The sequence below is a fragment of the Sugiyamaella lignohabitans genome, chromosome B (assembly GCF_001640025.1).
Source record: "Sugiyamaella lignohabitans strain CBS 10342 chromosome B, complete sequence".
In the NCBI taxonomy this organism is placed as follows: Eukaryota; Fungi; Ascomycota; class Dipodascomycetes; order Dipodascales; family Trichomonascaceae; genus Sugiyamaella; species Sugiyamaella lignohabitans.
Window position 1 is genome coordinate 1,664,123 of NC_031674.1, and position 26,712 is coordinate 1,690,834.

Consider the following 26,712-nt stretch of genomic DNA (forward strand, 5'->3'; position numbering starts at 1 on the left):
CCTATATTCAGAGTCCATTGTAAAAGTATCAACGAGGCCGACACCTAATATTTCTTTTCATCATACCCTCGACCCCTTTCAACACACACACACAAACCCCTCACACCTTACACCTCTTCTACCGTCTGTCTTTGTTATATTTTTTATTTTATTTTATTCCGGGTTAGCGTCTTGCCTCTGTAGTTTAATGGTATAATGAATTATTATTCTTTGAGGGGTGTGCCTCCGGCGGCTGGGGCGCTGCCCCAGACCCCGTAGCTCCTGCTTCGCAGGAGAATGCTGGGACCGTCGACGAAACGACTCGAGCGGAGCGAGAGGAGCTACGGGGTCTGGGGCAGCGCCCCAGCCGCCAGAGGCACATCCACACCACTCATGAATGGAGTGCAATCGCAGTTTCTGTTTTTTTTCTATTGCTAGAAATGAACGCTTGCTCCATATCAGGTTCATACCAAACAAAGGCACTTATTCGGAACCGATCGTCGATGCACACTACATTATCCTGCAGCCCGTCGCTCGTCAAGTGTCGTGACCCCTCTCACCAGACCTCGAGCTCGACCCGCCTGTATCTCGTCCCGCTATTGTCTGATATGGCTCGGCTCCCGATTGTCTATCACTGCATCGCTGGCCCCGGGCTCGTTCATTTGTTAGTGGTCCTTGCTAGTCCTGCGTATCGATGATCCCTGTGGTTCGGTTGTGGTAATAGATTGGTAGTGAGTGGCGTGTGGTACGGCCTGAGCCGTTGACGCTATTGACCCAGTTTCGCTATTTTGCTACTCGGAACTTTAATCAGGACTAATCTGGTCCGACTTTCTTCTGATGCCACACCCGTTTCTCGCTATCCGCTTATCACGCCCAACTCCTAAAACAGCTGGCCTGACGCTCGCATTTGTTGTCATTGTTCTTGTTTCGGGCTGCAGTGCATTGCTTGGTACCCGCATACATCCATTCTCGGCCGCCTCTGAATTCCGGTCATGGAATCTGACCTGCCTAATCTGGCCGCCCGTTCCAGCCTCGCCTTTATCCATGTCTCTGTGCCCATCAGGGTCCTTGCTGTGAGCGACTTTCTCTTCTGGGATGCTGGCTCGGGTTCGGGATGGGAGGAGGGGGTCTGCCTCCGGCGGCTGGGGCGTTGCCCCAGACCCCATTGCTCCTCTCGCTTCGCTCGAGTCGGGCGTGGGGTTTTGTCGATGGTTTTTTTGGTCGGGGGAGTACGGGTTGTGTGAGTTGTGAGTTTGGTATCGCGTTCCCTGGTTATTGCTGCTGGTCTGATGTGAACTGATGGCCGGTATGAACTTTCGGTAGGTGTTTGGATTTGGCTTTTTGGTGCTCTCTTGGCAATGTTAATTGCTTTTGCTCGTTCATTTTTGGTGAACTGGTTTTGTAGGTTTGTAGAACCGTTTGTACACTGGTTTGTGTTCTGTAGAAAGGGTTTCACTACCAAATTAGTTTCGAACTTTCCTAAATAATCCTCGCCGTCAAAAATGTGGGCTCCTTATCCAGAATGGCTGCTGCCTGTTCCCCCTTCTGCGACCAATGGAGCAAGCATGTATGCACGCAAGCTTATTTTCAAAAATCAGGGGGGATTTCCAAGTCCCTGCATAGCACTTAGCCTTACAAGCACCCATATCTCCTTCTGTTCGTCCTACTCCTCTATTACCAAGTGCTGAATTCATATAAAACTTATAATTCAGACTCTGACTCCTTTATTGTGCCGATTTGTTTTGTGCTTCTAACGTAAAAAAAAGCACCTTGTCCCTCAAGTTAACATTAGAACTCAGATGAGAGAGTGTGAGAGCAAAGAAATTATATCTGATTATTTATTATTTTATAATATTTATAATATTTATTGTTTTAAAAATCTAACCTGTTTGCTATATGACAAAGCTCTGTAAAATGTCTTGTTTTACATATATAGATAGATAGATATGGCAATGGATTTCAACTCCTGGCATTTACATAGCACCAGGAGAAGTGACCATGTGTTGGTTTTATTACGGATTGTCTTTTTTGCTTGTAAAGCTTAGACCTCAATTTTCTAAAGTTACAGAATTCCCAATAAGATGTTAACAGACATTCATTATTCTTGATCTTCCAGCAGGTATATCGAAATCTAGCAGCTATTATTACGACTTTCAATGCCCGTTAGGAAAGAGTGATGTACCATTAATTTTCAAGTTCGATTGTTCACCATCACCTGGCTGACCACAGAACATATCAACCTCGAATTGTTGAAGAGCCTTCCAAAGCCGTCCTAAGACGACGACGATTTTAGTTCCTGAACCATATTTCCACAGTTTTAGATTTCTGGCTTCCTTGTAGCACCAATGTTGGGTAGCAGCCAGCAAAAATCATTAGCGACTCCAGGTGAGCTCTGGCTGGTCCTTCTACGGTTGACAGTTGAGATTCAAGGCTGTTGTTAGCGTTTTCCTGTTTGTGTATTATCTGGTCTCATGTTCTATTCAAAGCTCCACCATATGACAAAGCAACTACCACGACCCAACGCCCGACTCGAGCGCAGCGAGAGGAGCCACGGGGTCTGGGGCGGAGCCACGGGGTCTGGGGCGGAGCCCCAGCCGCCGGAGGCAGCACAGGATTAACCAGCGATGGGCCTTTATTACAAAATTAGAGCCACTAAGTACTTAAACAAACAAGCAGGTAGGCAAAAAAGCAAGAAGCGAGACAGAGGACAGAATTAGGAAGGTAAAATACATTGGGTAGGATGTTTCGCGTGTAGAAGCAGGAGGAGGGGCGCTGTGAGAGCATGCGGAGACACACACTTACTTGTTTCGGGAGAAGATCTTGCTGAGGAAGCTTCTACGTTTGGACGATGAGGAAGAACCGGTTGATTCGGAGAGCTGTTGTGAGTTCTTGTTACGGAGCGAAGTGAGTGGCTCACGGGCAGAAGACGAAGCAGCCGAGCTCGTGCTGGGTTTGCTAGAAGCAGTTGTGCCAGCAGATGCGGGAGCACCCGAGGTCGACGGAGTACCTGCGGCAGCAGGAGTGGTACCAGTAGAGATAGCAGGACTAGCGGCAGGAGTAGTAGAACCAGTCTCCACAGCACCGGTGATGTGAGCCTTAGCAGCGGCAGCAGCGGCGGTGGCATCGACAGTAGCAGAGTTGGCAGCACCAGTAGTTGTGGCAATGGCCTTACCAGCAGCACTCACTGCTGGAGAAGTGGCAGATTGAACCTTGGCTTGAGGGTCGAGAGTTTGGTAGAGGTTGTTACCAGAAGTAGCAGTGCCTGAAGCAGGTGGAGCAGTGATGTTATGAGCCACATCTGGGGATGGAGATGGCGCAAGACCGGGGAACGAGCCAGGAATGGTCTTAGACGCCGTTTCGTGTGGAATTGTGTTTGTAGTAGTGGTGATAGCAGGACGGGATCCAGGTTGAGGAGCTGGAGGTGATGTCTTAGTAGCACCAGCAACTGCACCACTGGTTTGACCAGAACCGCCATTGGTGTTGGCGGCAGAAACTGGAGCACTAGTAATAGCAGGAGCACCTCCTGGTACAGCAGCAGAGGTACCAGGACTGCCAGCACTGACACCTTGAGCATTGGTAGGAGGAGAATTGGGAACTCCAAGAGATCCAGTAGGAGCCACAGTACGAGCTACTGGTACAGATCCGGGAACAGCCTTGGGAACAGTCTTGGGAATGGCCTTGCTGGGGTTGATAGACACAGCAGGAAGTTCCGAACTATTGGCTGAAGGACCAGAAGAAGTAGCACTAGCAGTAGAAGCGGGAGGAGGAGTGGCAGTGGCAGCTGAAGTAGGAGGAGCTGGGGTAGTAGAAGAGCTCTCGTCTTCATTGAACTTGCCCTTGACACTATCAACAACAGTGTCTTTAGCTTCACCGGCCTTCTTAGCTCCAACAGCAGCCAAACCAGCAGCACCAGCAGCGGCCAAAGCAGCTCCTCCAACGACAGCACCTGAAATTCCGCCACTAGTTTGACCAGTAGAACCAGAAGCAGAACCAGAAGCTGATGTAGGAGCAGCAGCTGAAGATGATGTGGGACCAGAAGTTACTGAAGCAGTGCTACTGATGGGTTGACCGTCCAAACCAACAAGCTTGGAAGTAGCCTCTTCACTCTTAAGAGTCAAAACACTAGCTTTATCATCAGCTTGAGCCGCTGGGGTACCAAGAGTGCTGGATCCCACAGTGGCAGAAGAAGAAGTAGGAACAGACTCCGAGCCAATGTTACTAGTCTCAGGAACCTCCTTCTTGAAATCTAATGGAGTATAAGCATCTTTGGGGGCAGAAATGCTGGGCTCCTCACGGACGATATTTTTCGAGTCGACTGGGATACCAGCAACATCAGAAGCACCAGAAGCAGCTGCAATAGTCTCAGGAGGAACAGAACTGCCTCCAACAGCAGCAGTCGAGGGAGCGAGCTCAGCTGTAGTGAAGCTATGGTTCTCGTTGTTGCTCGAATCACGAACAATCTCCTTTGACGAGTCGGTAGTCCAGTTGCCATCAATGACATACTTGTACATATAAGTCTTGCCGGCCTCTAAATCGTGTAATGTGATCGAGTATAAATTGCCGTCAGCACTAGTGAGATCTAAGGGCGACCAACTAGAAAACTCACCGGCCACCTGAACTGACCCATGCTGGGTGCCGTCGTCATATGTCAGAGTATGAGAAGGCATAATTGCGTCTTGTGTGTGTTGAATTTACAGTATGCTGCTTTTTTGTTAGTACAAGTCTGTGTTCATATGGTGTCATCTAGCTAGTGCTGGGACATCGACGGGTCGGTTTCTTGCCTCCGGCGGCTGGGGCTCCGCCCCAGACCCTGGTTGTGCTCCGCTTCGCGGAGCTTCTGGGTGGGTAGTGGATCTCGCATTCAGCAGTGAATGGATTCACTGTGTCTGTTTCGGCAGGGGGCTTTCTGTGATGGCGTTCAGCAGTAGAAATCGGTGCAGCAAGCAATAGAAGCACTGGTACTTGTATCCACTCAGTGGCAACAGGCAACAGAAGAAGCAAGAGCAATCAGTAATAGCATTTCAGCACCACAGATAACAGCAGCAGCAGCAGCAGCAACAACATTCGGTAGTAGCATTCAGAAGCAGCATTGAGTGGCAGCACCCAGCAGGACAGCATAACACGGTAACATTCAGTTATTGTAGCAGTGATAGCAATCGTATTCAGCAAGAGTTATCATCGGAAGCTGTTAATTGCAACAGCGATTAGAAGCCATTGCCAACCAACAATTGTTACAATTGTCACAGGTTGTCATAGACTGTCTTAGACAGTCGTACTCGATACTTCTTAACAGGTTATGGGCCATTCATTATCATACAGCAGTCGATATAAGACTGCATGCTGTTGCTGTTGCTGTTGCTATCGTTTCTACTTGCTGCTAGGAGACCATATGCTGCAATAGCATATCCTATAGTCTCTAGACAACTCCAATCAATAACAAAGCTCGAAGTATAGTCGATTTGAAACCCCTGATACAAATGACAACAATTGACTCATTGCCAAAAATTAAACACTCAATTAAGGTTTTCATGAACCACATGATCAATTGAAACTAGCGCCACCACTGATCCGGCGTTGTCTTCAGAATGTTTCATCGTGACCGTTGCTAGTTGCCATCTTCTAAAACCCGCTGAACCCGATTACTTTGCCATTTCTCCTCACTAGCTGACTTGTGTTGTCACGAGTTCAATATCATATCATATACTGATGTAGAGACACTGGGCAACTTGCCTCATGTGCAACTGTGTAACCCACGTCTGAATATAATCACCGAATCTTCAACACACATATCTACTGGAAACTGATACTTTTCTGTTGCCAGTCTGTTATATCCTAATCTGAGACTGAAATTGATATCAAAAAAATCCAAAATTCCAAAAATTCAATGTTGAATCGCAATATTTCAAGCGGATGATGACCCAGCAGCATTAGCAATCGCCAGGGACCCGATTAATCCACGCACCATTCGAGACTTAAGACTCGTTAAAAAGACTTTTACTTACTCAATTTTCAAAACGAAACCAATTAAACCAAACCAGGAAAAAGAGAGAATCACTCTAAAACGCGTACGATTAATAAAAAATGAAAAAAGCTTAGGAAGCAAAAAAAAAAAGAAGTTCAAAGAAGACAATCTCTGAGACGCAAGAACTGCTTGCAGACGCAACGCAACCGCAGACCCAAATGCAAAACGCAACCGCACCGCACCCTCAAACTTAGATAAAGCCCAAGCCACACACCCCCTGCCAGCCGCAACCCGCGCGCCGTCATCGGGCCCATTTGTCTAATAATAAACTACTGCAGTAGGGGCCCGGTGGTTTTAGACGTGCTGCACCGGCCATCTGCCGCCCATTGGGTTTGCCCCGACCCGCCACGGGGTTAATTAATTCCTTTGTGCTCCGGGGGGCAGAGTCCGCCGGGTCTGGCGGGTTCGGGTCGGGTGGTGCTGCCTCCGGCGGCTGGGCTCTGCCCAGACCCGTTGTGCTCGCTTCGCGAGCGGGTGGGTCCCGGCGGTTTTGGAGAATTGGGCCTGAGGATTGGGAGAGCGTGTTGACGCAGGGTCTGTCGATCAGGGCCCAGCCAGCTCAGGGGTGAAAGTGGGTTGGAAATCTTGTGTATTTCGTTTAGGTTCCACTCTTACAGGCTGTGCTCGTTTTCGAGCGAGGAGGAGGTGTTAAATGCCGATTCAGGTAATATCCAGCGTTGGATGGCGCAGGGTCCGCAGATCAGGGTCCACTTCAGGGACCAAGTTCCAGCAGGGACACCCGACGAACGACTCGAGCGAAGCGAGAGGAGCCACGGGGTCTGGGGCGGAGCCCCAGCGGCCGGAGGCAGCGCCAGACCCCTCAGAGTGACCCCCCCAAGAGTACAGTGGAAGGGGTATAGGAAAGATAGCAGTTCATTATTCATTAGACGAGAGTAGGTTGTGAGGGAGCGACGGGAGATGCAAGGGGCGGGTTGGATTGTTCGAGGCGGGACCCGAGTTCGCGGAGTGCGAGAGCACGACGACGGTCGCTATCGAGCTCGGAGCGGGCTGCAGGGCCGGCAGTGCCTCGAGTGCGAATCCGGGTCTGGAAATTGCTGGCCTCGACCTCGTCGTCGTTGAATGGGGTACATATTTTGGCTGATACCAATGCTGTGAACACCAGATTAGACACGGATGCTACCAGACCAGTCAATGGGCGCGGGTAGAAGAACTTGGCTAGTGCAAATGTATCACTGGCGTCTCCACGGATCTTGGTTCGTGGTTGTAGCTGCTGGTGGTGCAATTGTGAGTCCAGTTGGTCTGTTTGTGATGATAACGGCAAAACTGACTCGGTATATGATACTTTATAGAATCGCAAGTATACCCATGCCACTAGAAACCCGTTCCAGCAAAGCACTATTGGAGCCACTCGGCCAGTCACCGCGCCAAAAATAGTATATGTTACCAGTACAGGCATAACAAGATACTTGACTTGCACTTTGACCAGTCCCTTAAATAAGACTATGGTATGTTCAGGTACCAGTTGTTTAAACGCCACTAAGAACCCCAGTTGTAATGCGATTCCTCCATTGACAGTCTGAAACAACTGTCCTTCGTTGGACCGTCCTGATAATACAAAACTTGTATAAATAGAAATCCAGCAGACGAGATTCGGAATCACACTCTGGATCGCAAGAAATATCGCCAGATGTTTAGATCCCCATACTCGTTCGCAGTATCTGCCGCCAAATGCCAGAGTCAAACCAGTGATGATGAATCCCGCTATTGACTGCTCAACAAAACTCGATAATAATAAAACCCAGGGGTATACTATCGACTGGCCTGGTACCAATGTGATATATGGGATGCTGATATCGGCCATCTTAGGATGCGGAGCAGCCTTCTCGCCATCTGCTGGCCTCGTCGCAACCGCGTCGAACAGCGAATATCGCAGTCCAAGCACTCCCACTGATAACGATACAAAACATATCACACACGCCCGTGTGAATGGAGGAAATGACAGTTTCATTGTCTGTGTATTTCTGATGTTTCAGATTCCTGACCACACTCGTTTAATCAAACGTGTTTACATCCTCCTCTCTATCGCACCCGTGATTTTCTAGTAACGCCAGCCGCACTGATTTATTGTCCCTGCATCTGCGAACTGGGGGCCACCTCCGGTGGCTGGGGCTCTGCCCCAGACCCCGTTGCTCCTCTCGCTGCGCTCGAGTCGTCGCGTCTACGTTCCGGTAGAGCTGTGGGGAGTTCTGTTTCGGGAAAGTTGGGTATTAAACCCGCCAATGCCGTTTCTTGTAGGGTTTGAAACTGCTTCTTAGCATTCGCTTGTGTTTCTCGGTTTGCTTCCAATCATTCGTTGCTTGCGGTGTATGGGTGTGACTGAGAGAAAACCAAATGATTTGATGGGACCTGTGGTAAGCTTGAGTCTGGGTCTGTCAGATAAAAGGCAAAAAAAAGCTGGTTACCTAGTTACAGGTCGCAAAAATGAAGCCCTACGTGGGGGTCGAACCCACAACCTTGTGATGACTTTTATCTTGATGAATCAAGTTATTAAGAGTCACACGCTCTACCGATTGAGCTAGCAAGGCCACTTGTTGTTGAACTTTGTTTTTATAATCACTCAAGTCTTTTTCGCTATTTTGTACCTTCTGTGTTATATCTCTTTTCCCCCATATTTTTATCCTCGATATTCTTGGGGACTCTTTAGTCTATTGTCTGTTCATTATTATGTATTACTTTGCTGTTTTAGGCGGGCTCTAGCAGGTGCGTGTATCACCGCTTATCGGTATGCAATATAGAAATCATATACTGAAAAAGCGAACACGTGTTTTCAGTCCAATATTATACGCTGTTTCCGAATCCAATCTAAACTCAAATATAATCATCCATCCCTATCAAGAAGACTACAGTGTTATTCATACGAGCGCACGCTTTTCACTCTGTGCGCTGGCAGCTTTTTTGAACATGTTTGCTAGGAGTTGCAAAGATAGTCCCATCGATGTTTTCAAAAAAACAAAATCCAAACTATGAGAAATAATGAAAATAAGAAAGTTTTATTGAAAACCTCTTTAATAGAAGAAATAAAGAACAAACACAAAAAGAAATCAGCTCTGTCTAGAGCTGCCAAAAAAGGTATGACCACTGCGGGAATCGAACCCGCGGCGACAGATTGGAAGTCTATCATGTTACCACTACACCAAGAGGCCCGCTCTTGTTATCCTTTTGAATACGAAAATGATAACCTCAACACTCATCCGTATTATTGCGTGATCTTAAGGCCCCAACATAGCCCAGTATCACCAGAAAAACCCACTAACACACCCTCGAGCCAAATTTATCAACTAAATCACAGTAGTACCATTCAGAAGTGCGCTTTTAATCAAAAATCACACGATGGTCTAGCTTTTTGACGAAATAGGCACTCTTGTGCAACTGGTTCGCTTCAAAATTATTGCACCACCACCTGTGATCGAAATATGTTATATTTGCGGAAATATGTCTTTATTTTTCGATAAATGTTTTTTTTTTTTCATTTCCATTCTCTTATTTTATTTTAATGTTAGACGAATGCAGACATTTTCAAGAATATTCCACTCCCAAAAAACTTAAACCGAAACTTAGGAATACTAAAGAGGAACAAGATAAATGGAAATGAGAAAGAACTTAAACTTATACCGCTTACCCGCCAGAACAAAATTGAGTGAGAATTCATCCCTATCTACATATGAGATGAGTAGAGCCGGTTTCGTTTTCTGTTACAAAACGGTTTATAACCCTGTAGCTGAACCGTTTTCCCGGTACTCGTCGAAATATCACAAATTTTTCTTGATATACTAAATGGGAATTCAGAGGAATCATATATTTTGAAATCTAAAATAGCCATAGCAAGCCTGCAATCAGCTAATAAGAAAGTAGTCATCTTGGTTATACATAAACTATGCGACTCAAAATTGCCTGAATCATATAGTAGATAACTTAAAACATGATTTAGCGATTGATATGTTCAGCTTTCGTTCTTTGCCGTTTGCCCTCTATGAACCAAAAGAGCACATGTTTCCGGACAGCTAGCAGTTGGAAACGATCAGCTGGGGACCCTACTTAGAGATATTAGTCGAGGTTTTCATTCTGGGCAGTTTATTGAGTGATCCTCATACTGTTGCCTGGGATTACTGATATCAAAGGTGTGAGTATACTAGCGTTACCCGGCTTTCGAGTCCATTCTGCTTCCCAATAAGGAAGAATTCAACTTTCGATCACTGACATTTGTGATTTGCCCTCTATGACCCATAAGACCACATGTTTACGGATATCTGCCATTTGAACATAATCAGCTAGAGAGACCCTACTTCGATACATGAGTCGATATGTCCATTCTGGACACTTTATTGAGTGATCCTATTCATACTGTGGCCAGGAATTACTGATATCAAAAGTGTGAGGTTTACCGGTGTTACCCGGTTTCTGTCCCGATTCTTTCTTCCTAACTAGGAAGAATTCAACCTTCAATCAACGACATTGCCCTCTATAAACCAGCACATGTTTCCAGACAGCTACAAGCTGAACACAGTCAGCTGGAGACCCTACTTCGATATATTAGTCGAGATGTCCATCCTGGAAACCAATGCGACTTCTGCTTTCATTATTACCGAGCTTTCAGCTACTGAATTTGTAATCCGGGTAACCCCTCAATTTTACATTTGGGAAATTTTATATTTATTTTTTTATTCAAAATTTTATTTATTTTAATTTTCCTTGCTCAGCGAAATTCAGCGATCTGTTAAGAACTATCGAAATTCTGATACCAAAGGAAATACTGATTGAATTCGACCATCTGGAGATATGAGTCGGGCAAGCCGATGTCGAGTCAACTGCATCCATGCCAAATCCTCTGCACGATCAGGTATATAGTCAATGTCGAATCATCTACATCCATGCCAGATCCTCTGCACGATCAGATATTAGTCGGGGAAGAACATGTCGAGTCATCTACATCCATGTCAGATCCTCTGCATGGAAGCCAGAATCAGGACAGATACCGGGTAACAGCGGTATAAAACTCACACTTTTGATATCAGTAATTCCCGGCGACAGCATGAGTTGGATCAATCAATAAAGTGTCCAGGATGGACATCTCGACTAATATCTCAAAGTAGGGTCACCAGCTGACCGTGTTCATCTTGTAGCTGTCCGGAAGCATGTGCTGGTTCATAGAGTGCCAATGGCAGAGGGTCAAGAGCTGAGCATAATCAATCGCTAAATCATGTTTTAAGTTATCTATAATATATAAATCAGACAATGTTATGTCGCATCATTTATGTATAACCGGGATGACCACTCTCTTAATACTTAATTGCAGTCAGATTGTCATGGGTCACTCACTTCGCTAACGGCTTCATGATTTTATGGGTGAAGCTTTGTTGAACTCATCAGTCTATGCTTTATGTTTCCGGCTCATGATATCCAGCACTGTGTTCTGTATATGAATGAGCATATCTGAGTAGCCGTCATACATTTTGTCCTGCTGTTAAACCCATGCAGTCGACTCGGAATATTAGACGGTGAGAGATATAGAATTAGATAATCACTATTTCATTATTCTCCAGTCGTACTTTATTACACCAGAGACTTTTAGGCTGATGTGTTTTAGCTCTTCTCCTTGCAAAACTTCCACATTCCTATGGCTTTTCTCCGGTCACGTGCTGCTTATGGCGTATTGCATCAAACTAATCAGAAGCCGATCTGTTTATCTTATCTTCGATGTCGATAAAGCGTATAAAGAGTCAGCACTTGAAAGCGTTCTTTTCAACCATGTCTCCAATTCAAGCTCCCAGAAGGGCTATTTTGAATCCTAGTGGCTCGTCAAATGGCACCAAGGAAATCCCAATCAAGGCCGTTATATTCGATATGGACGGTACACTTTGTCTTCCTCAGGTGAGTAATCCATCCGCGATGGTTATCTTGACTTTTATTAACCAGAAAATAGACTTATATGTTCAGTATGTGATATATATATACTATAAAATACCGAGCATGCCGATAAGGCTTTGAGGGTATAGTATAAGAATGGTATACTAACAGTTCTCAGAGCAGATGAGAGATGCCTTGGGTATCGATAAGTCTGTCGATATTCTGGATCATGTTCATAGTTTACCCCCAGATGAGGAAAAGGTAGCTCAAAAAAAGCTAGAGGTTATTGAAAGAGCTGCTATGTTGGAAATGAAACCTCAGCCAGGATTGAGACAATTAATGGATGTGAGTTGTTGACAATTATGGACTGCTACAAAAGACGAATTTTGACTAACGTAAAACCAGTTCCTTGATTCACACAATATCAAAAAATCCATATGCACCAGAAACTTTCCAGTAAGTTGCTGCATTTTATTTTATTATTCCTTATTTCTTACTAATACTACCAGATTCCTGTGGACCACCTGTTGAATGCTTTCCTGTCCGACTATGAATTCGGTCCCATAGTAACACGCGAATTCAAGCCTCCTAAACCGCATCCCGACGGGATCTTACATATCGCCAAGTCTTGGGTAGGTTTTTCTTTTCACCGAAAAGATGGGGAAATACTGACGAGCCGATTGAACTAACAAAAAAATAGGGTATCGATCCAGCTAACATTGTCATGGTCGGAGACTCTATTGACGACATGCAAGCAGGATTCCGAGCTGGTGCAGCTACTATTCTTCTAGAAAATAATGTAAATCGCCATGTAAAGGACGAGCCAGAGACCGACATTGCCGTGGATAGCTTGGATAAAATTATAGATTTCCTGGTCAATGGTTTTGAAGTAAAGGCTAGGCCATAAGTATGGACAGAACCACCACAAAAAAGCGAACAAGCTGTCCAACGGTTGAGGACAGAGCCGAAGGCAAAGGTTCAATTGCTTGAAGAAAGCAAGAATGTAAATTATAGAAAGAAAACAAATGGGAATTAAGTTTTTCAAGGATGTAGAATGCATTTTGTTATCTAACTATGTACTCGCCAACGTTGGTAGTATAGCGTAGTCCTTTGAATGGTTTGACTCCTTCCCCTAGGCCTGGAGATTTGAGAATCCGTAGGCTATTCACCTTGATTCCACTGGGAACATTTCCCGTCAACGTGTATGTGATTGACAGGTGTGTTGGAAAGATAGGTTTGATCCCTGAACCTGATTCTTTCGATGCCACATTTGAATCTAATGCCTTCGATTTATGGCTGCTTCCAGTAGCATCTCTAAAAGAGTCACCGATTGAATCCTCAACTCCATTTGACTTCGAGTTCTCTTCAGATTCATCCTCTTCATCATCTACTTCTTCACGTTCTAGAGCACCTCGTAAAGAAGCACTCCATCCAAGTGGAGTCTTTCCTGGGAAAGTCCATTCACCAATACCCCAATCATTAAAATGAAAATCTCCAGATGTGATTCGCAGTCCTTTTATATTCTTTTTAGTCCTCTGGCCATCGCATATAACATTTACACTCAGGCCCTCTACATGCTTAACTTCTCGAGACATGGTCGTCCATACCCGAGCTTCGAATTCGTCTTTCGCAATACCCAGACCAGTGCGGAATTCTGCGAATACTAGTCCTTGACCTTGGGCCCTATTCTTTTCATTCTTACCACCAACACGGTTATTGTCTAAGGTATATGACGCAATAAGCGCTTTGCCATCAGGTGGAATAAACTGTAAAGTTCCTGGAGACTGGACCCACTTATCAATTTTGACAGCAGGATGAAACGATGGCCGTCCTAAATGGTTATTTAGAGTATTAAGATTGAGAGAAATCTCTGGAATGCCTGATAGATTAGACGTTACAAATATTGTTCCCTCAATCCTAGACACCAGTGGTCTAGTAGAATAATATGCACTGTTTGGTTGGCTTGAATGTGAGTATAGTGCCGAGGATCCAATAGGTTCAGATACTCTTCTGCCAGATAGGCTATTAGATGGTTTCGCAGGTAACACCATATAAAGAGTTTCAACAATATCTACAAAAAGCTCATTATTTGTATGTCGGACATTAGATCTCCTCCAGGGGATCGTTGATTGTGTTGGAACAGTCTTGTTACCTCCCGATAGTAGCTTACTCAACAAGCCACCATTCGGCACCAGATCACGAAGGGCATCTGGCTCAGTTACATAGGGGTATCCATCGTCAAGCATTTCATTCAATAACAGGCTCACAACGTCCAAATTAGTTTCTATCCTCATGGGTACAACCGGTGGTGTGAAATACTTCTCCAACACTTCGGCAAATCTATTGATAAATTCAAATGGTACCATTACGGGCATTTGAGAAGTACATGGTAGCATGAACACCATGTTCCCGTGTTTCTGATGAAAAAGTATTCTAGAAGAAGATATTTCTATCACTGGCGACACATCTAAAATCTTTCCTTGTTCGGCATCTACCACGAGCCTGGCCAAACTCTTAATGGAAGGCGGCGAGCCCGATATTGGGTAATCCAGCACTGTCCGGCTAATAATTATTAGTATTGGTAACAGAACAAAATAAATCTCCTAACCAGACTTACCCATTTAAATCAATGATGTAAACGGCTTCAATTGACGCCATCTTCACACACTTGCAAACCACTGATCTGGCGCTTCTCTGACATGGATTCAAGATGGTCAATTTCCCATATGCACTTCACGACTTTTCAGCCGCACCAACCAATGAAGCCAAGCATTATTTGATAAGATAAGCAAGGATGTTGGTCGTTGGTCATAATTCCGCAAAAATAGCCATAAACCATAGCAGTCGACCCCATGACAGTCATTGGAAGTGACATCTCGCTACACCATGTGTTATAAAAAACATATATAATTAATATAATATATCTACAATGCACTTAAATAAACCAACAAAACCACAACTAATAAACAGGAGAGAAAATGTCAAAGGAGCCCGTTCCGACCTTTGAGATCTTACCGAGGACTATACGGGCACTAGGAGATTCTAAAGTATCACTGCCTCCATCAAGAACTGATTTCGTCAGGAATTGACACGTGGTTTCGAAACTCATCTTCATGAATGGCGAAGTTCCAGAATCAACACCCTGTCTGTTAAATGGCAAGTAAGTACCTTCTCTTGTCATCATATCAGCAATGAGATCCAAGTGACGTAAGTTAACAGTGATGGCATAAGTTTCGAACACATTGTTAATTTCTCTGACAATGGTGTTACGAGCAGCCTCAACACCATAAGTTTTCAGAACTGCGGAAATATCGTTGGAAAGGATACCATCGACATTAATAAAGGCATCTTCCTCCCACATGGCACCAAAGTTCACACCCTCAGTAACTAGAACACGACCATTCTTGTCATTAGTAGGACGAATACATCTACCAATCTTGGGGATTTCTCTGACAACAACAGTACGACACAGATGTTCGACAAAGTTAACCATGAGCAACTTCTTGGTTTCAGCAGGATACTCAAGCTCAAATTCACACCATTCACCATTCTTATCGTCAAAGTTGAACTTGCGCACGGTGTTGTGCTTACCAACAACTGCCTGTTGACGTTCCTTAGCCTTACTTGACAAGGTAGCTGGAGTATCTACATCATCCTTCATGTCCACATCAGAGTCGGAATCAGAGTCAGAGTCGCTATCGGAGTCAGAATCTTCTTCATCTGATGACTTTTGAGCTTTCTCCATAGCCTCCAATTCTTCGTCATCGGGTCCATCATACGAAGCGGCTTGCTTGGATTTGGACTGTGATTCTTTGGCATCCTCCTCATCAACGTTCTCATCATCAGAATCATCATCATCGTCACCATCATCAGCAGCTTCAGAAGAAGACAACTTGGCGGTGCTAGCTGATGTCGTTCGTACAGGCACAGATTTACCAATAGACTCGGCTTCTGAAGTCTTCTTCTGCTTTCTGATCTCCTTGAGGACATAAGTTTCAAGAGCAGCCAAGAATTTGTTAGCAACGATATCCTCAAGCTGGTGTTGAGAAATATCGTACTCTGCCTCATAATCCTCTCGCTTGTAAAACTTCATGCGAACAGTGTACGATCTGGTATCCATGCCCTGAGCGTTTACACCAGTTCTCTCTGTGACGACTACATTATCAATCATCTGGGACAATACGATTCTTGCAACAGCTCTGCAGAAGATGTCAGCTTGGTCATCGCTGATGCTGTCCAAGATTGGTAAAGTCATTTGAGGAGTCTTGATAGAGGCAGACGCAGTCATGATAATTTCTCTCATACGAGGAATACCCAATGTTACGTTAGCGGCACCGTGACCAGCAAAGTGGAAGGTGTTAAGGGTCATTTGAGTAGAAGGCTCACCAATAGACTGAGATGCAATAATACCCACCGCTTCACCAGGGTTGACAACAGACTGCATATACTTGAGTTGCATAAGAGAACGGAACTTCTTCTCTGTAATACCAGTGCTGGAGCCACCCTTTTTATCCTTCTTGGGAAACAAGTTTTGATTGTTTTCAATGAACTTCTCAAGATCATCCTGGAACTTCTCCGAAACACTACCCAAGTACTTGGATGGATTGTACATTGCCAGAACAGGATCATATTTAGGGGCTTGCAAGTGGTGCTCTTCATCTCCGTGTTTCTTGAGATATTTGCGCACCTTCTTAGCATAGCTAATGGCTTCATCAGTGTTGATGTTCTCAATGGAACTTCTAGGTTGATGCTTTTGAAGCAGCGACTCGTAGTTTTTGGCACAGAATTCGAATTGCTTCAAGTGAGACTCCTTGATAACGTCAATGGCATCACCTCCGTAAAGGAACTGGATCATGGTACCATCACTATCACGAACAGTGTTATCGTAATTGGTATGAACACCTTCCAACTGCTTAATCAAGCATCTTTGAAGATAACCGGAACGAGAAGTCTTGACGGCGGTATCAATCAAACCTTCACGACCAGCCATACAATGGAAGTAATACTCTTGAGGCTTAATACCTGAGAAGAAACGACCAGAGATATAACCACCAGCTCTAGCAGCAGTTTCAAAGGGCTTGAAAGAGGGCAATGTCTTACCACTCACCATTACTGGTACTCTACGACCCTCAAGGGCTTGCTGGCCAAGCATACACATAATTTGAGAAACGTTGACATTAGAACCTTTGGCACCAGAAAGAGCCATAGACTGCATGTTATTTTGAGGGAAACGCTTGGATGTACCTTCGGGAATACACTTGGAAACGACGCTAGACGTAACAGCGTTCACCTTTGACTGGGTGATAGCATCCAAAATACCAAGCTTATTATCGTCACGAAGAATTTCCTCCAAACGTTTCTTCAATTCTGGATCGTTGGTGGTCGTGTGTTCAGGAAGATTGGTCACTTCAGCAGCGGCCTTCAAACCAACGTCAAAAGCACCATCCAAAATGTCCTTTCTCCACTTGTTACCCTCAGAAGTAAGATGTAAGTCGTCCATACCACATGTGAAACCAATTGTCATGATATATTTAGTGAAAAGACGACCCAGAACACTGAGAAGCATACCTGCAGAGTGAGCACCGTAAATTTCGTGAACAGAGTGAACGAAACCATAGTCAGCTGCACCATATTGAGACTTGTCTAAAATACCAGACAAAAGATGACCGTCTTGGAACAGGACCTTGTTCTCTTCCGAGTCCTTGCCCCAGTACTCGTTCTTGATCTTATTCTTAGAAACAAGATTGAGACCTGGACGATCAAGAGGCTTGATATTCAGCAACACTGTGGTAATGACTTGTTTACCAGTCCACAATGGAACAGGCTTCCAAATGGTAGGAGGCACAGTCAAGATTCTTGGACCAGTAGTATGACCATCTTCAGGACGCACACTGCCGTAAATGAGTTGCTGATATTGCTCACGAGTGAAAAATGTATCCTTGTTCGTCAACCAAACACCAGCACTAATGTGATCTTGAATAAGACCACGAAGTGGCTTACCTGATGTAGGAGTAAGATATTGAGAGTCAGTGTTGGCAAGCAGTAACGCTTCAGCACGAGCATTCTCATTTTGAGGGAAATGCATATTCATTTCATCACCATCGAAATCGGCGTTATAAGCACCAGTGTTGGCATAATGGAGACGCAATGTCTTTTCACCCGGCAGCACACGTACCTTGTGACCCATCATAGAAGCCTTGTGGAGAGTGGGCTGTCTATTCATTAGCACAACATCCTGGTTACGGATATGACGGTATACCTTTTTGTTGATAACTCCACTAGCACCTGGAAGAGTTGAAGGAGTTAGCAATTGACTACCAAGAGCAGCACGTTGCTCAGTAGTCATGTTATGTAGAGAAATGATAGACCCATCTTCATTTTGAATTTGGGTAGCACCGGGCCAGACATTAGGACCATTAATGACGGCTTGGCGTAATTCGTTGAAGTTGTATGCAGTGACAGGCTCTGGATAAGTCAACTTGACAGCAAACACTGGAGGAACACCAATTTCATTGGTTTCCAAATTGGGATCAGGAGAAATAACTGAACGGGCGGCATAATTGACACGCTTACCCATCATGTTTTTTCTGAACAAACCCTCCTTCTTTTCTAATGCTTGCTTGACACCAGGAAGTGGCAGTTTACCAGCAGTGGGATTTTGATTTTTAGTACTGTCAAGGAATGCATTAACATCGTTTTGAATGGTAACAAAGCCGTTCATGAGCTGGTTGAACACAAGCTTACGTTCTTCACCACCAATCTTTTTGCTTCTCATGACCGAAATTTGTTCGTTAAGATCACGGATTCTCAGCGAAGTAGTCAGAACCTTTGCTAACAAGTCATTTTGAGTATTGGCGTGGATTTCATCTCCCAACTGAGATGGGAGTCTGAATCTGGTGGGAGGAACAACCACAAACTGAATGAAAAACATATCAGCAGAGATCTTCTCCGTTGAATCAGGCTTCATTTGAAACAGCACTTTGCACACGTCTTGCTCCTTATTGAAGACTGCTCTCAAAATATTTCTCACCTCGGTAGACAAAACATATCTACTCGAGTCCTTTCCACTAGCCTTAGGAATTGGAATGTCACTAAGCTCAACAACTTCTTCTGTACCATTGGCAGAGTTCTCCTTTGATTCGAAAACCATCTCTTGTCTCATCATACCTTTGACTCGGTTGTTTGAAAGTTGTTTAGTAGTAAGAGCGGTCTCGAAGATCTTGGTGAAGCCATCCTTTCTATACTTTGGAGAAAACATACCACAGTTATCACATTTGGGTCTAACGAGAATACGTTTGTAAAACTCACTGACAACTCTCTTACGCTCCTCAAGAACAGATGAGGTTTGAACACCTGATTTCGAGGTTCTACCCTCAGCAATAGCCTTGCTGATAGCCTTGGATACATACTTGTTTCTACGAGCAATTAGGTCGTTGGCCTGAGCAATCTCAGCACTGGTCTTAGAGCTACTTGAAGTGGAGTAGCCCAAACCAGCTTCGTCTTCTTCACCTTCTTCGATATCATCCTCGAGACCACCACCAATTCTCAGGTTTTCAATCTCAATGCTCTCTAAAACCAAGCCATGCTGCAACAATTTCAATCTACTTTCAAACAAATGCGTTTCCAGGTAACGAAGTTTAAATCTATGACAGTAGAGACACGACGATCTCAATAAAATGTACATTTGAGCAAAGAACAAGGGATTGTACACAGGAATGGGCAATTCAATATGGCCAATGTGACCAGGGCAGAATCTATCATCCAGACCACATGTTGAACATCTGCTTCGAGTTAGAATTCGATCAATCACACCCAATTCGTGTCCATTGCAGTCCTCCACTACTTACAAATTCTTCAAGAAAGCGCCAAGAGAAAGGTCGTATAAACCACCAGAAATTGGGTGGCCCAAATTATCAAACACTTCCGGACTGCTTATCTGCTTAACAGAAAGTTTTCTGATCTCTTGTGAGGTCAAAAATCCGAAATCAACTGATGTGATCTCAGTTCCCACTGGTGTAGCGATATCCATCTTCACTGACAACTAGAAGGGACAAGGGCAAAAGCCAGTAGTTAAAGAAATCTTTTTTGAATCTAATTTCCAGTCTCAAACGAAACTAGAATTTCATCCACTGACTTTATTCCTAATTTTCTTTTGTAATTTTTTTTTTTTAGATTTTGATTATTGAAGACTTGAAGTACAACAGTTCGAGAAGAGAAGCAGGGAAAAAAAATATTTCAGAAAAATATTGGCCCTAACCTTGATAACTCGTTTGTGCAATACATTTCTTCTGTTGAAGTAACGGTGCTAGGGATCTTGATGCAGGGTCAACCTCGCAGTATGCAGGGCAAAAATTTCACCTCAGCGGTCCAAGAGCCTGGAACCTGCCTTCCGAAAAAGCTATACATTTACCCACTAGTTTTTTATGTCTTTTGCTACGGAGTTTGGTTAGCACAGTACAGTGATGAATGTTTGGGCCTGATTGGTGCATTGGCTTATTAGGTGAGGAAGGGGGGGGTTTTGATCATATCGATTCGACTTGAGGAAAGCCGTAAAGTTTTAAAAAATAGTTATTTTATTATTTATGCTGTATGTTTGTAGAATACGGAAGTTAGATATTATTAATGCATTTTCCATATTTGGGTGTCTATTTAATGCTAATTGGCCGTGTGCCGACGAGGTTGTCACTTGAACTCGTTGGTTAACTCGGGATGTATTATCGAGCTTCCAGTTAACAGAGCTTTAGTGGTCTAGACTATGTCACTCCTTGAAGATAAGTCCACTGACAATAGTGAGCTTGAGACTGCCAGCCTTGAGTCTGTAGTATCATTTGAGTCTGACAGCGAAGATGCAAATTTCGAGATTCTTGTTGGCCACGGTATCTCAGACGAAAAAACTGCAATTCAAGATAACACTCGTAGTATATCCCAACCTGATCTTGACACCAGTTTAGCTTTAGTGCCAGGGAATGGCGGTGATGCTGGTCTCTCAGCTTATTTGAATCATGGGACAGGTGTCGGACTTGGTCTGTGGAATCCCGCATTGAGAATAAGTGCAAATCCTATAGATTTTGAGACAGAATTAGACTCGAAAACCAAGTGCGGAATCCTTGGAAAGGTTATCCTGGTAACAATTGCCACAGTGAGCATCATTTTGTGTGGGGTTCCTGTGGAAAATGTTGTTTTTGAGGAGTTAGCTATTGGTAGAGCACTAAACTCATACTATAAAGGAAGATTTTTTATTGTTTCTGAGCCTCCTCTCACCCTTTTGATTTATTATGCATTCCTCCGACTAACGTCTACCTACGATGGTAATTTTTCCTTTAGAGAAATTGGGCAGGTATATGGCGATTTCCCTTATATTCATCTTCGAATTCTTAGCAGAGTGCTGGGACTGCTTAGTGTATATCTGTCCTATTTGACTCTGAATACGTTCTCCCTCGACAAACAATTTGTTTTTTTGGGGACCTTGGCCGTATTACTTGAGAACTCATTTAATACTGAGAATCAGTATTTCTTGTCAAAACCTATTATGCAATTCTTTGTGGTCTGCTCCTTTTACTTTTGGAAGAGATCTTACAGTTACAGCTTAGACAGCTCATTATCTCGTCCTTGGTTTACAAACCTCTTCTTAATGGCAGTTTCTTTAGGAGGAGCTGCAGCTTCTCGAATTACTGGTACAGGCTCATTAATGTTTGTTCTTGTTACTAGCTGTTATCGCCTTTGGTGGACATTTTCGGACTCGAAAGCTAATATCAGAAGGGTTATTACTGTGTACAGTGTTCATTTCGCAGTGCTTATAGTGGTCCCTCTGCTCATATTTATATCATCGTGGATGGTTCATTTACATCTTGTTCCAAATATTGGTCGAGGAGACTATGAAATGTCTGGGCGCTTTCAATCCAGTTTGATAGGTTCCAATCAACACATGGTCCCCTCAGATATAGCGTACGGTGGGTTTATTACCTTGAGGAATGTCAAGACTAGTGGATACTTGCATTCTCACGATTTATTTTATCCCACAAAATCGTTTCAACAACAGACATCATTGTATCAGTTCAAAGACGTGAATAATATTTGGCTAATAGAACCGCCTGCCCCTATTATTCGAAACGACAGTGGAGTTGACCCGTGGCCCGTATCAAATGGAGACATCGTAAGACTGCTACATGTCCCTACTAACAAACGGCTACATTCACACAATGTGAAGTCACATGTCCTTGAAAGAGACTGGTCATACGAAGTGTCAGCTTATGGCGCTGATGGATACCCGGGGGATATGAATGATCTCTGGGTGGTAGAAATTGTAGATCAGAACCGAGATAAACAGAACAAAATCGGCAAATGGCAAGCTATAGGCTCCGCAGTCAGATTCAGACATGTTGTTACTGGTTGTTACTTGTTCTCTCATAGAACAAGGTTACCATCCTGGGGGGAAGATCATTTTGAAGTCACATGCACTACTATGGGGAAGCCAGAGTATACACTGTGGTCGGTAGAAACTAATTTCCATCCTGGTTTCAATGATTCAAGCAATGTGGCTATGGTGGGTTATCACCCTATGTCCTTAGGAGAAAAGTTCCTAGAATACACTGAAGTTATCGATGAATTGAGTAAGGCCTCTAGCTCGGATGGTAGGGCCTTGGAGAGCGCCCTGAAGTGGTATGAACTTCCCCTAATGCCCGAGAGTGTGAAATACCTCGTTTTAAAAGAGCTAGGATTGCAAGTCAATTTGTTCGGAAATTTGGTGAACTGGTACATGTCAGTTTTGTGTATCACCGGTTATGTCTTGTTCAAACTATTGCTACTTATAGGGCTCCGGCGAGATTGGCTCGTCATGAGACGCTCTTCCTACAATGTCAGAGCAGATCATGAAGCTGGTCACTTGCTTACAGGCTGGCTTGTACACTTTGCCAAGATAGGGTCAGAGTCTAGTTCAAATATTAACATTTCAGATTACCTTCCGGCGTTATACTTCTCAATACTTTTCAGTATGGTATCTGCTGATTGGGTATTCAAGGCCGTTCCTTGGATTAATACCAGGAAACTAAAGGCGATAGTTGTGTTCATATGGGGACTTGGTATAATGTTTTCATTTATAACTTATATTCCCTTGATAAATGGGACTAAATGGGATATGGATACCTGTATCAAAACGGATTTCGGAGACTGGGCATTTCAGTGTTTCATATATTCAGAAGACTTCCAGCAGCAGTATAGCAGACCAGATAGTGTCATTCGAAAGTTGTTTAACTCGATATCCGAGGATTCTGATGATCAATTGGAGCCTATCGCCCAAGAGACATTACTTGGGGATCAGATACAACGAGCATTCCGTCCTCGGATAGATGTAAAAAATCCGGAAGTCCGAAATATTGTCATTGACTATCTCCGAGAGAGAAAGCTAGGCAATGAAAAAGCCTTTCTTCAGATTTTTCCTGAACTTGTCGAAGAGAATACTGAGCGTCTGCTTCCAACATCTACGAATGCAGAACTCGAAAGCAATATTCGATTTCAATGGTCAAGGGTGACTCGTCCACCTGTCATTGACGATTGATTTGCATACTTTAACATGCGATCTGAGATATCTGTATAATCGTTGCGCCGTCTAGACCATTATATTCAAGAATCTTTCATCGCTTATCTATCAATATATATAGATATACATATATATGCTTATTCAAATGCATTGAGAGTCTTCAGGTGCTCGACTAATCGCTTATAATCATTGTGTAGATCTCTGATATCTGACAGTTTCAGGGAATCGGTATCAGTGACAAGTAGCTTCTCAATAGGCTTAGTGATTTTGCTGTGAACATTGACAACAGCAGCAGTTGCTCTGGTGGTACCATTCGTAACATGTGTTTCATCTTCTGGATGTGGCTGACTGAACGAAGGGGATCTGAAGTTTCTCATGACTCCCCCAGCAAATTTACCAATGATAGAGTCAGAAGATCCGAGGGCACCATTGGCCATGTGTAAAGATGAAGACCGAGATCGCGAGGTCCCAACTGGCGGTGGAGGCACAACTGGATTCACAGGTGTGCCAGTATCTCGTCCAGGCGACAATGGAAGACTGTCTTCAGACAAGGTTCGGTGCGAGTGATCCAAATCGCCATTGGGGCCATCCAATCCAACAACCTTACGGGCTTCGGCCAAAGTATCCGGGTACTTTTCGTCTAGTTGACCATCTTTCTTGTCCACAAATCTTCCCACTAGAAATCTATACGAACTACCCACAGTCGAGCTGAAAGATTTTATGCTTTGGTCGGCCGAGTTAACAGCAGTGGATGCAATGTCACCGGGATACAGAATAGAGAGTCGCTTTCCAAGTATTCCAGTATTCGCCGATGATGCTACATTAGAACTACTGTGCTGTCTTCTTGGAGATGTCGATGAATTCAGGGATTGTTGTAAGGAATTACTTCTAGAAGACCGTGGCGACGAATGTTTCAATGGGTCAGAATCTGGTTTTGTTATTAATGGGGTGATATCTATCGAGCTAGGAATACTGGCAACATCTATGTTCAAAGCATCCAGAGTCAAAGTTTCTAAAAATTCAATAGCAGCTTCGAAATTGGTCAGACAATACATATCTTCACCCTGAAGGAACTGTTTGTTGCGGAACCGCTTGATAAAGTTCATATTCAGCCTCAAGTTGGGTGATTCAAACCGGATAAATGTAAAAAGCAGTGCGGGAAGTATAGAATCTGCACTGGTTTGGTCACTTCGTTTCTCAGTTAAAGCAGCCACCACCACTTTGTGTACTTTAAGCAGGTGATGGAGCTTGGCTCGAGGCGCCTTGGCCCTATCCATATTCACGAGTTCTTCACCTGCCTCGGTGAGAAGAGGTAACAGTTCAGATTCATTAATAGGTAATGCCAAATGGTCTAGTGTTACGGGAATGGCATTCAATGCCCGGACACGGCCCTGAAGGTGCTCGTTACGAGGCTTATCATCGCCGAATGAAATAGCAAAGATCTTGCTATAAACTGCTTCACAGACAATTGCTTCAGCAGATTCCACGAGGGACTTTATTCTCGATGGTCGAAGTGATCTCTCACGTTTTTTCTCAGCAATTTCTCGATATGTTTGCATGGGCACTTCCTTTGAAGCACGAGATTTAGAACTACTAGATGATCCAATAACATATTCTTCAGCTTGAACCGCAAATTGATGATAGAATTCTTGATATAGTTCAGCAATTTCGTCACCACTTAATGGAGTCATGTACTTGGGTTCTTGTAAACTATGAATGAAGCTGTCGACTGCAGGAGTGAGTTTCCGGGGCAGCGATGGAGTCTGATGTGACAAATCATGGCGCTCTTCTGAATGCTGTGAATGAGATCTTCTTCTTGGAAGGGGCGGTGGCACACCAACACTATGAGAATCCTCTTCACCATGCAGTTCAGCAACTCTTTCCAAAGAGGTGCTGCTGCTTCGTGACGATTTCAAACTCGGCTCTTTGCTGGCAGCTGCAGACGACTGGTCAGTCACAGCAACGCTATCGACACCAGACGTCAGATCTTCGTTGACGGCGTTGGCACCTGGTGTATTAGTTGTATTAGCACAGATGTTTTTCTCTGTGCCTTCACTTATGCTGTTGGTTAAAGCTGGTGTCGCGGCATCACCAGCTGTAATACCGTCAGTGGCAATAGCCGTCGTCCCAGACGTCACTCCTGACGTCGAACCAGCCCTCGTTCCAGCTGTACTTTCAGAAATGACATTAGATATGTGTGATGCAGTTGTGGTAGGTATATCAGATGAACTTGGCGTACCAGAAGATGTCATAGATGTCGTGGTAGTGGTAGGTGTAGTAGCAGTAGTACTAGCAGATGCAGATGCAGATGCAGAAGTAATTGGATTAGACGTCCATGTCGAGGTGTTGCCATCATCTACGCTATTCTTAGTAAAATCAGTGGCACCTTTGTTACCACTAATTTCATTAGCACTAGAAATCTTCTCTATACCAGTTGGAGACCCAGATCCACTATGATCCATTTCCGAATGCTCTATACTCTGGCTGAGAACTATCGTATCGTCAAGCTCAGTAATACCATATGATTCCTTCTCAGACTTCTCAACCATCCAAGACCTACTTCTATCAACAGGTGGAGGTGTGTGAAATAGTGGAACAGACTCCCGAGACCGCAAACTAGACGCAGCTTGGGCCATGGCACTCAGACCATCATTTACAGACTCGGTGGCCATTCTGTATGCGTGTAAGTGTTTCAAAGACGGCTCAACACCAACAAACCAGCCCTAACTCAAAAGAATTAAAACAAGATTAAAATACGAATTCAAACCCAAATCCAGGATCATAAATGATTAACACGACAAATGAATCAAATATTAACTAGACACCATTCGAAGAACTGCGAAAATCAATCTGATGGCGGATCACAGCGGCATAAGGTAACAACGGTGGATCTGCCGGAAACCCTTTCGTATCTTTTCTTACAATGCAATCACTAGCCAATTATGACTGCTAACTGCTTATAAAGCCTTCTTGTGATTCAGTCTAGAGATGTGAATGAATAACAAACTGACCAAAATGCAGTTCGAAAACCTTCACTTCCTTGTAGGTTGATATCTATCGCTAACAAGAAACCTTGAGCGTAGTGTACTTCTGTTATCGTGTATGTATGCTCATAACTAGACTAAGGTTTTCTCCACGGCGGTCACCAGATTAGCATGTACGACTAAAATTAAGGGTACTGCAGATCTGTTATTATTGCAGAACCCCTAAACCACTTGTTTAATTGAGCCGTTGCTGGGCAATCAGTCCTTTTCCCACATAAAACAAGGGTCTCTGAGTGACATCGATCAGCCAGGGGTAGTATAAAACC

General features: G+C 44.1%; 5 protein-coding genes and 2 non-coding genes across 7 annotated transcripts; 1 reads left to right on the forward strand and 6 right to left on the reverse strand.

The window, feature by feature from the left end:
- Window positions 1-2,777: 2,777 nt before the first annotated feature.
- Window positions 2,778-7,970, reverse strand: AWJ20_2536 (uncharacterized protein; the record flags this gene model as incomplete). The annotated part of the gene is made up of 3 exons (XM_018879486.1): window positions 2,778-4,572; window positions 6,081-6,112; window positions 6,891-7,970. 3 exons carry the CDS (start codon window positions 7,968-7,970, stop codon window positions 2,778-2,780), a joined length of 2,907 nt encoding a protein of 968 aa, XP_018737398.1.
- A 477-nt stretch (window positions 7,971-8,447) lies between these two features.
- AWJ20_2537 lies at window positions 8,448-8,547 on the reverse strand (the record flags this gene model as incomplete). Its single annotated transcript has 1 exon — window positions 8,448-8,547. It is a non-coding gene; the product is annotated as a tRNA-Lys (tRNA).
- A 547-nt stretch (window positions 8,548-9,094) lies between these two features.
- Window positions 9,095-9,165, reverse strand: AWJ20_2538 (the record flags this gene model as incomplete). Its single annotated transcript has 1 exon — window positions 9,095-9,165. It is a non-coding gene; the product is annotated as a tRNA-Gly (tRNA).
- A 3,765-nt stretch (window positions 9,166-12,930) lies between these two features.
- Window positions 12,931-14,271, reverse strand: APM3 (Apm3p; the record flags this gene model as incomplete). The annotated part of the gene is made up of 1 exon (XM_018879487.1): window positions 12,931-14,271. One exon carries the CDS (start codon window positions 14,269-14,271, stop codon window positions 12,931-12,933), a length of 1,341 nt encoding a protein of 446 aa, XP_018737399.1.
- A 554-nt stretch (window positions 14,272-14,825) lies between these two features.
- Window positions 14,826-19,550, reverse strand: RPA190 (DNA-directed RNA polymerase I core subunit RPA190; the record flags this gene model as incomplete). Its single annotated transcript, XM_018879488.1, has 1 exon — window positions 14,826-19,550. The coding sequence occupies one exon, from the start codon at window positions 19,548-19,550 to the stop codon at window positions 14,826-14,828; it is 4,725 nt and encodes a 1,574-aa protein (XP_018737400.1).
- A 1,071-nt stretch (window positions 19,551-20,621) lies between these two features.
- On the forward strand, window positions 20,622-23,420 carry PMT1 (dolichyl-phosphate-mannose-protein mannosyltransferase PMT1; the record flags this gene model as incomplete). Its single annotated transcript, XM_018879489.1, has 1 exon — window positions 20,622-23,420. The coding sequence occupies one exon, from the start codon at window positions 20,622-20,624 to the stop codon at window positions 23,418-23,420; it is 2,799 nt and encodes a 932-aa protein (XP_018737401.1).
- A 119-nt stretch (window positions 23,421-23,539) lies between these two features.
- On the reverse strand, window positions 23,540-26,074 carry VPS9 (guanine nucleotide exchange factor VPS9; the record flags this gene model as incomplete). Its single annotated transcript, XM_018879490.1, has 1 exon — window positions 23,540-26,074. The coding sequence occupies one exon, from the start codon at window positions 26,072-26,074 to the stop codon at window positions 23,540-23,542; it is 2,535 nt and encodes an 844-aa protein (XP_018737402.1).
- Window positions 26,075-26,712: the final 638 nt, after the last annotated feature.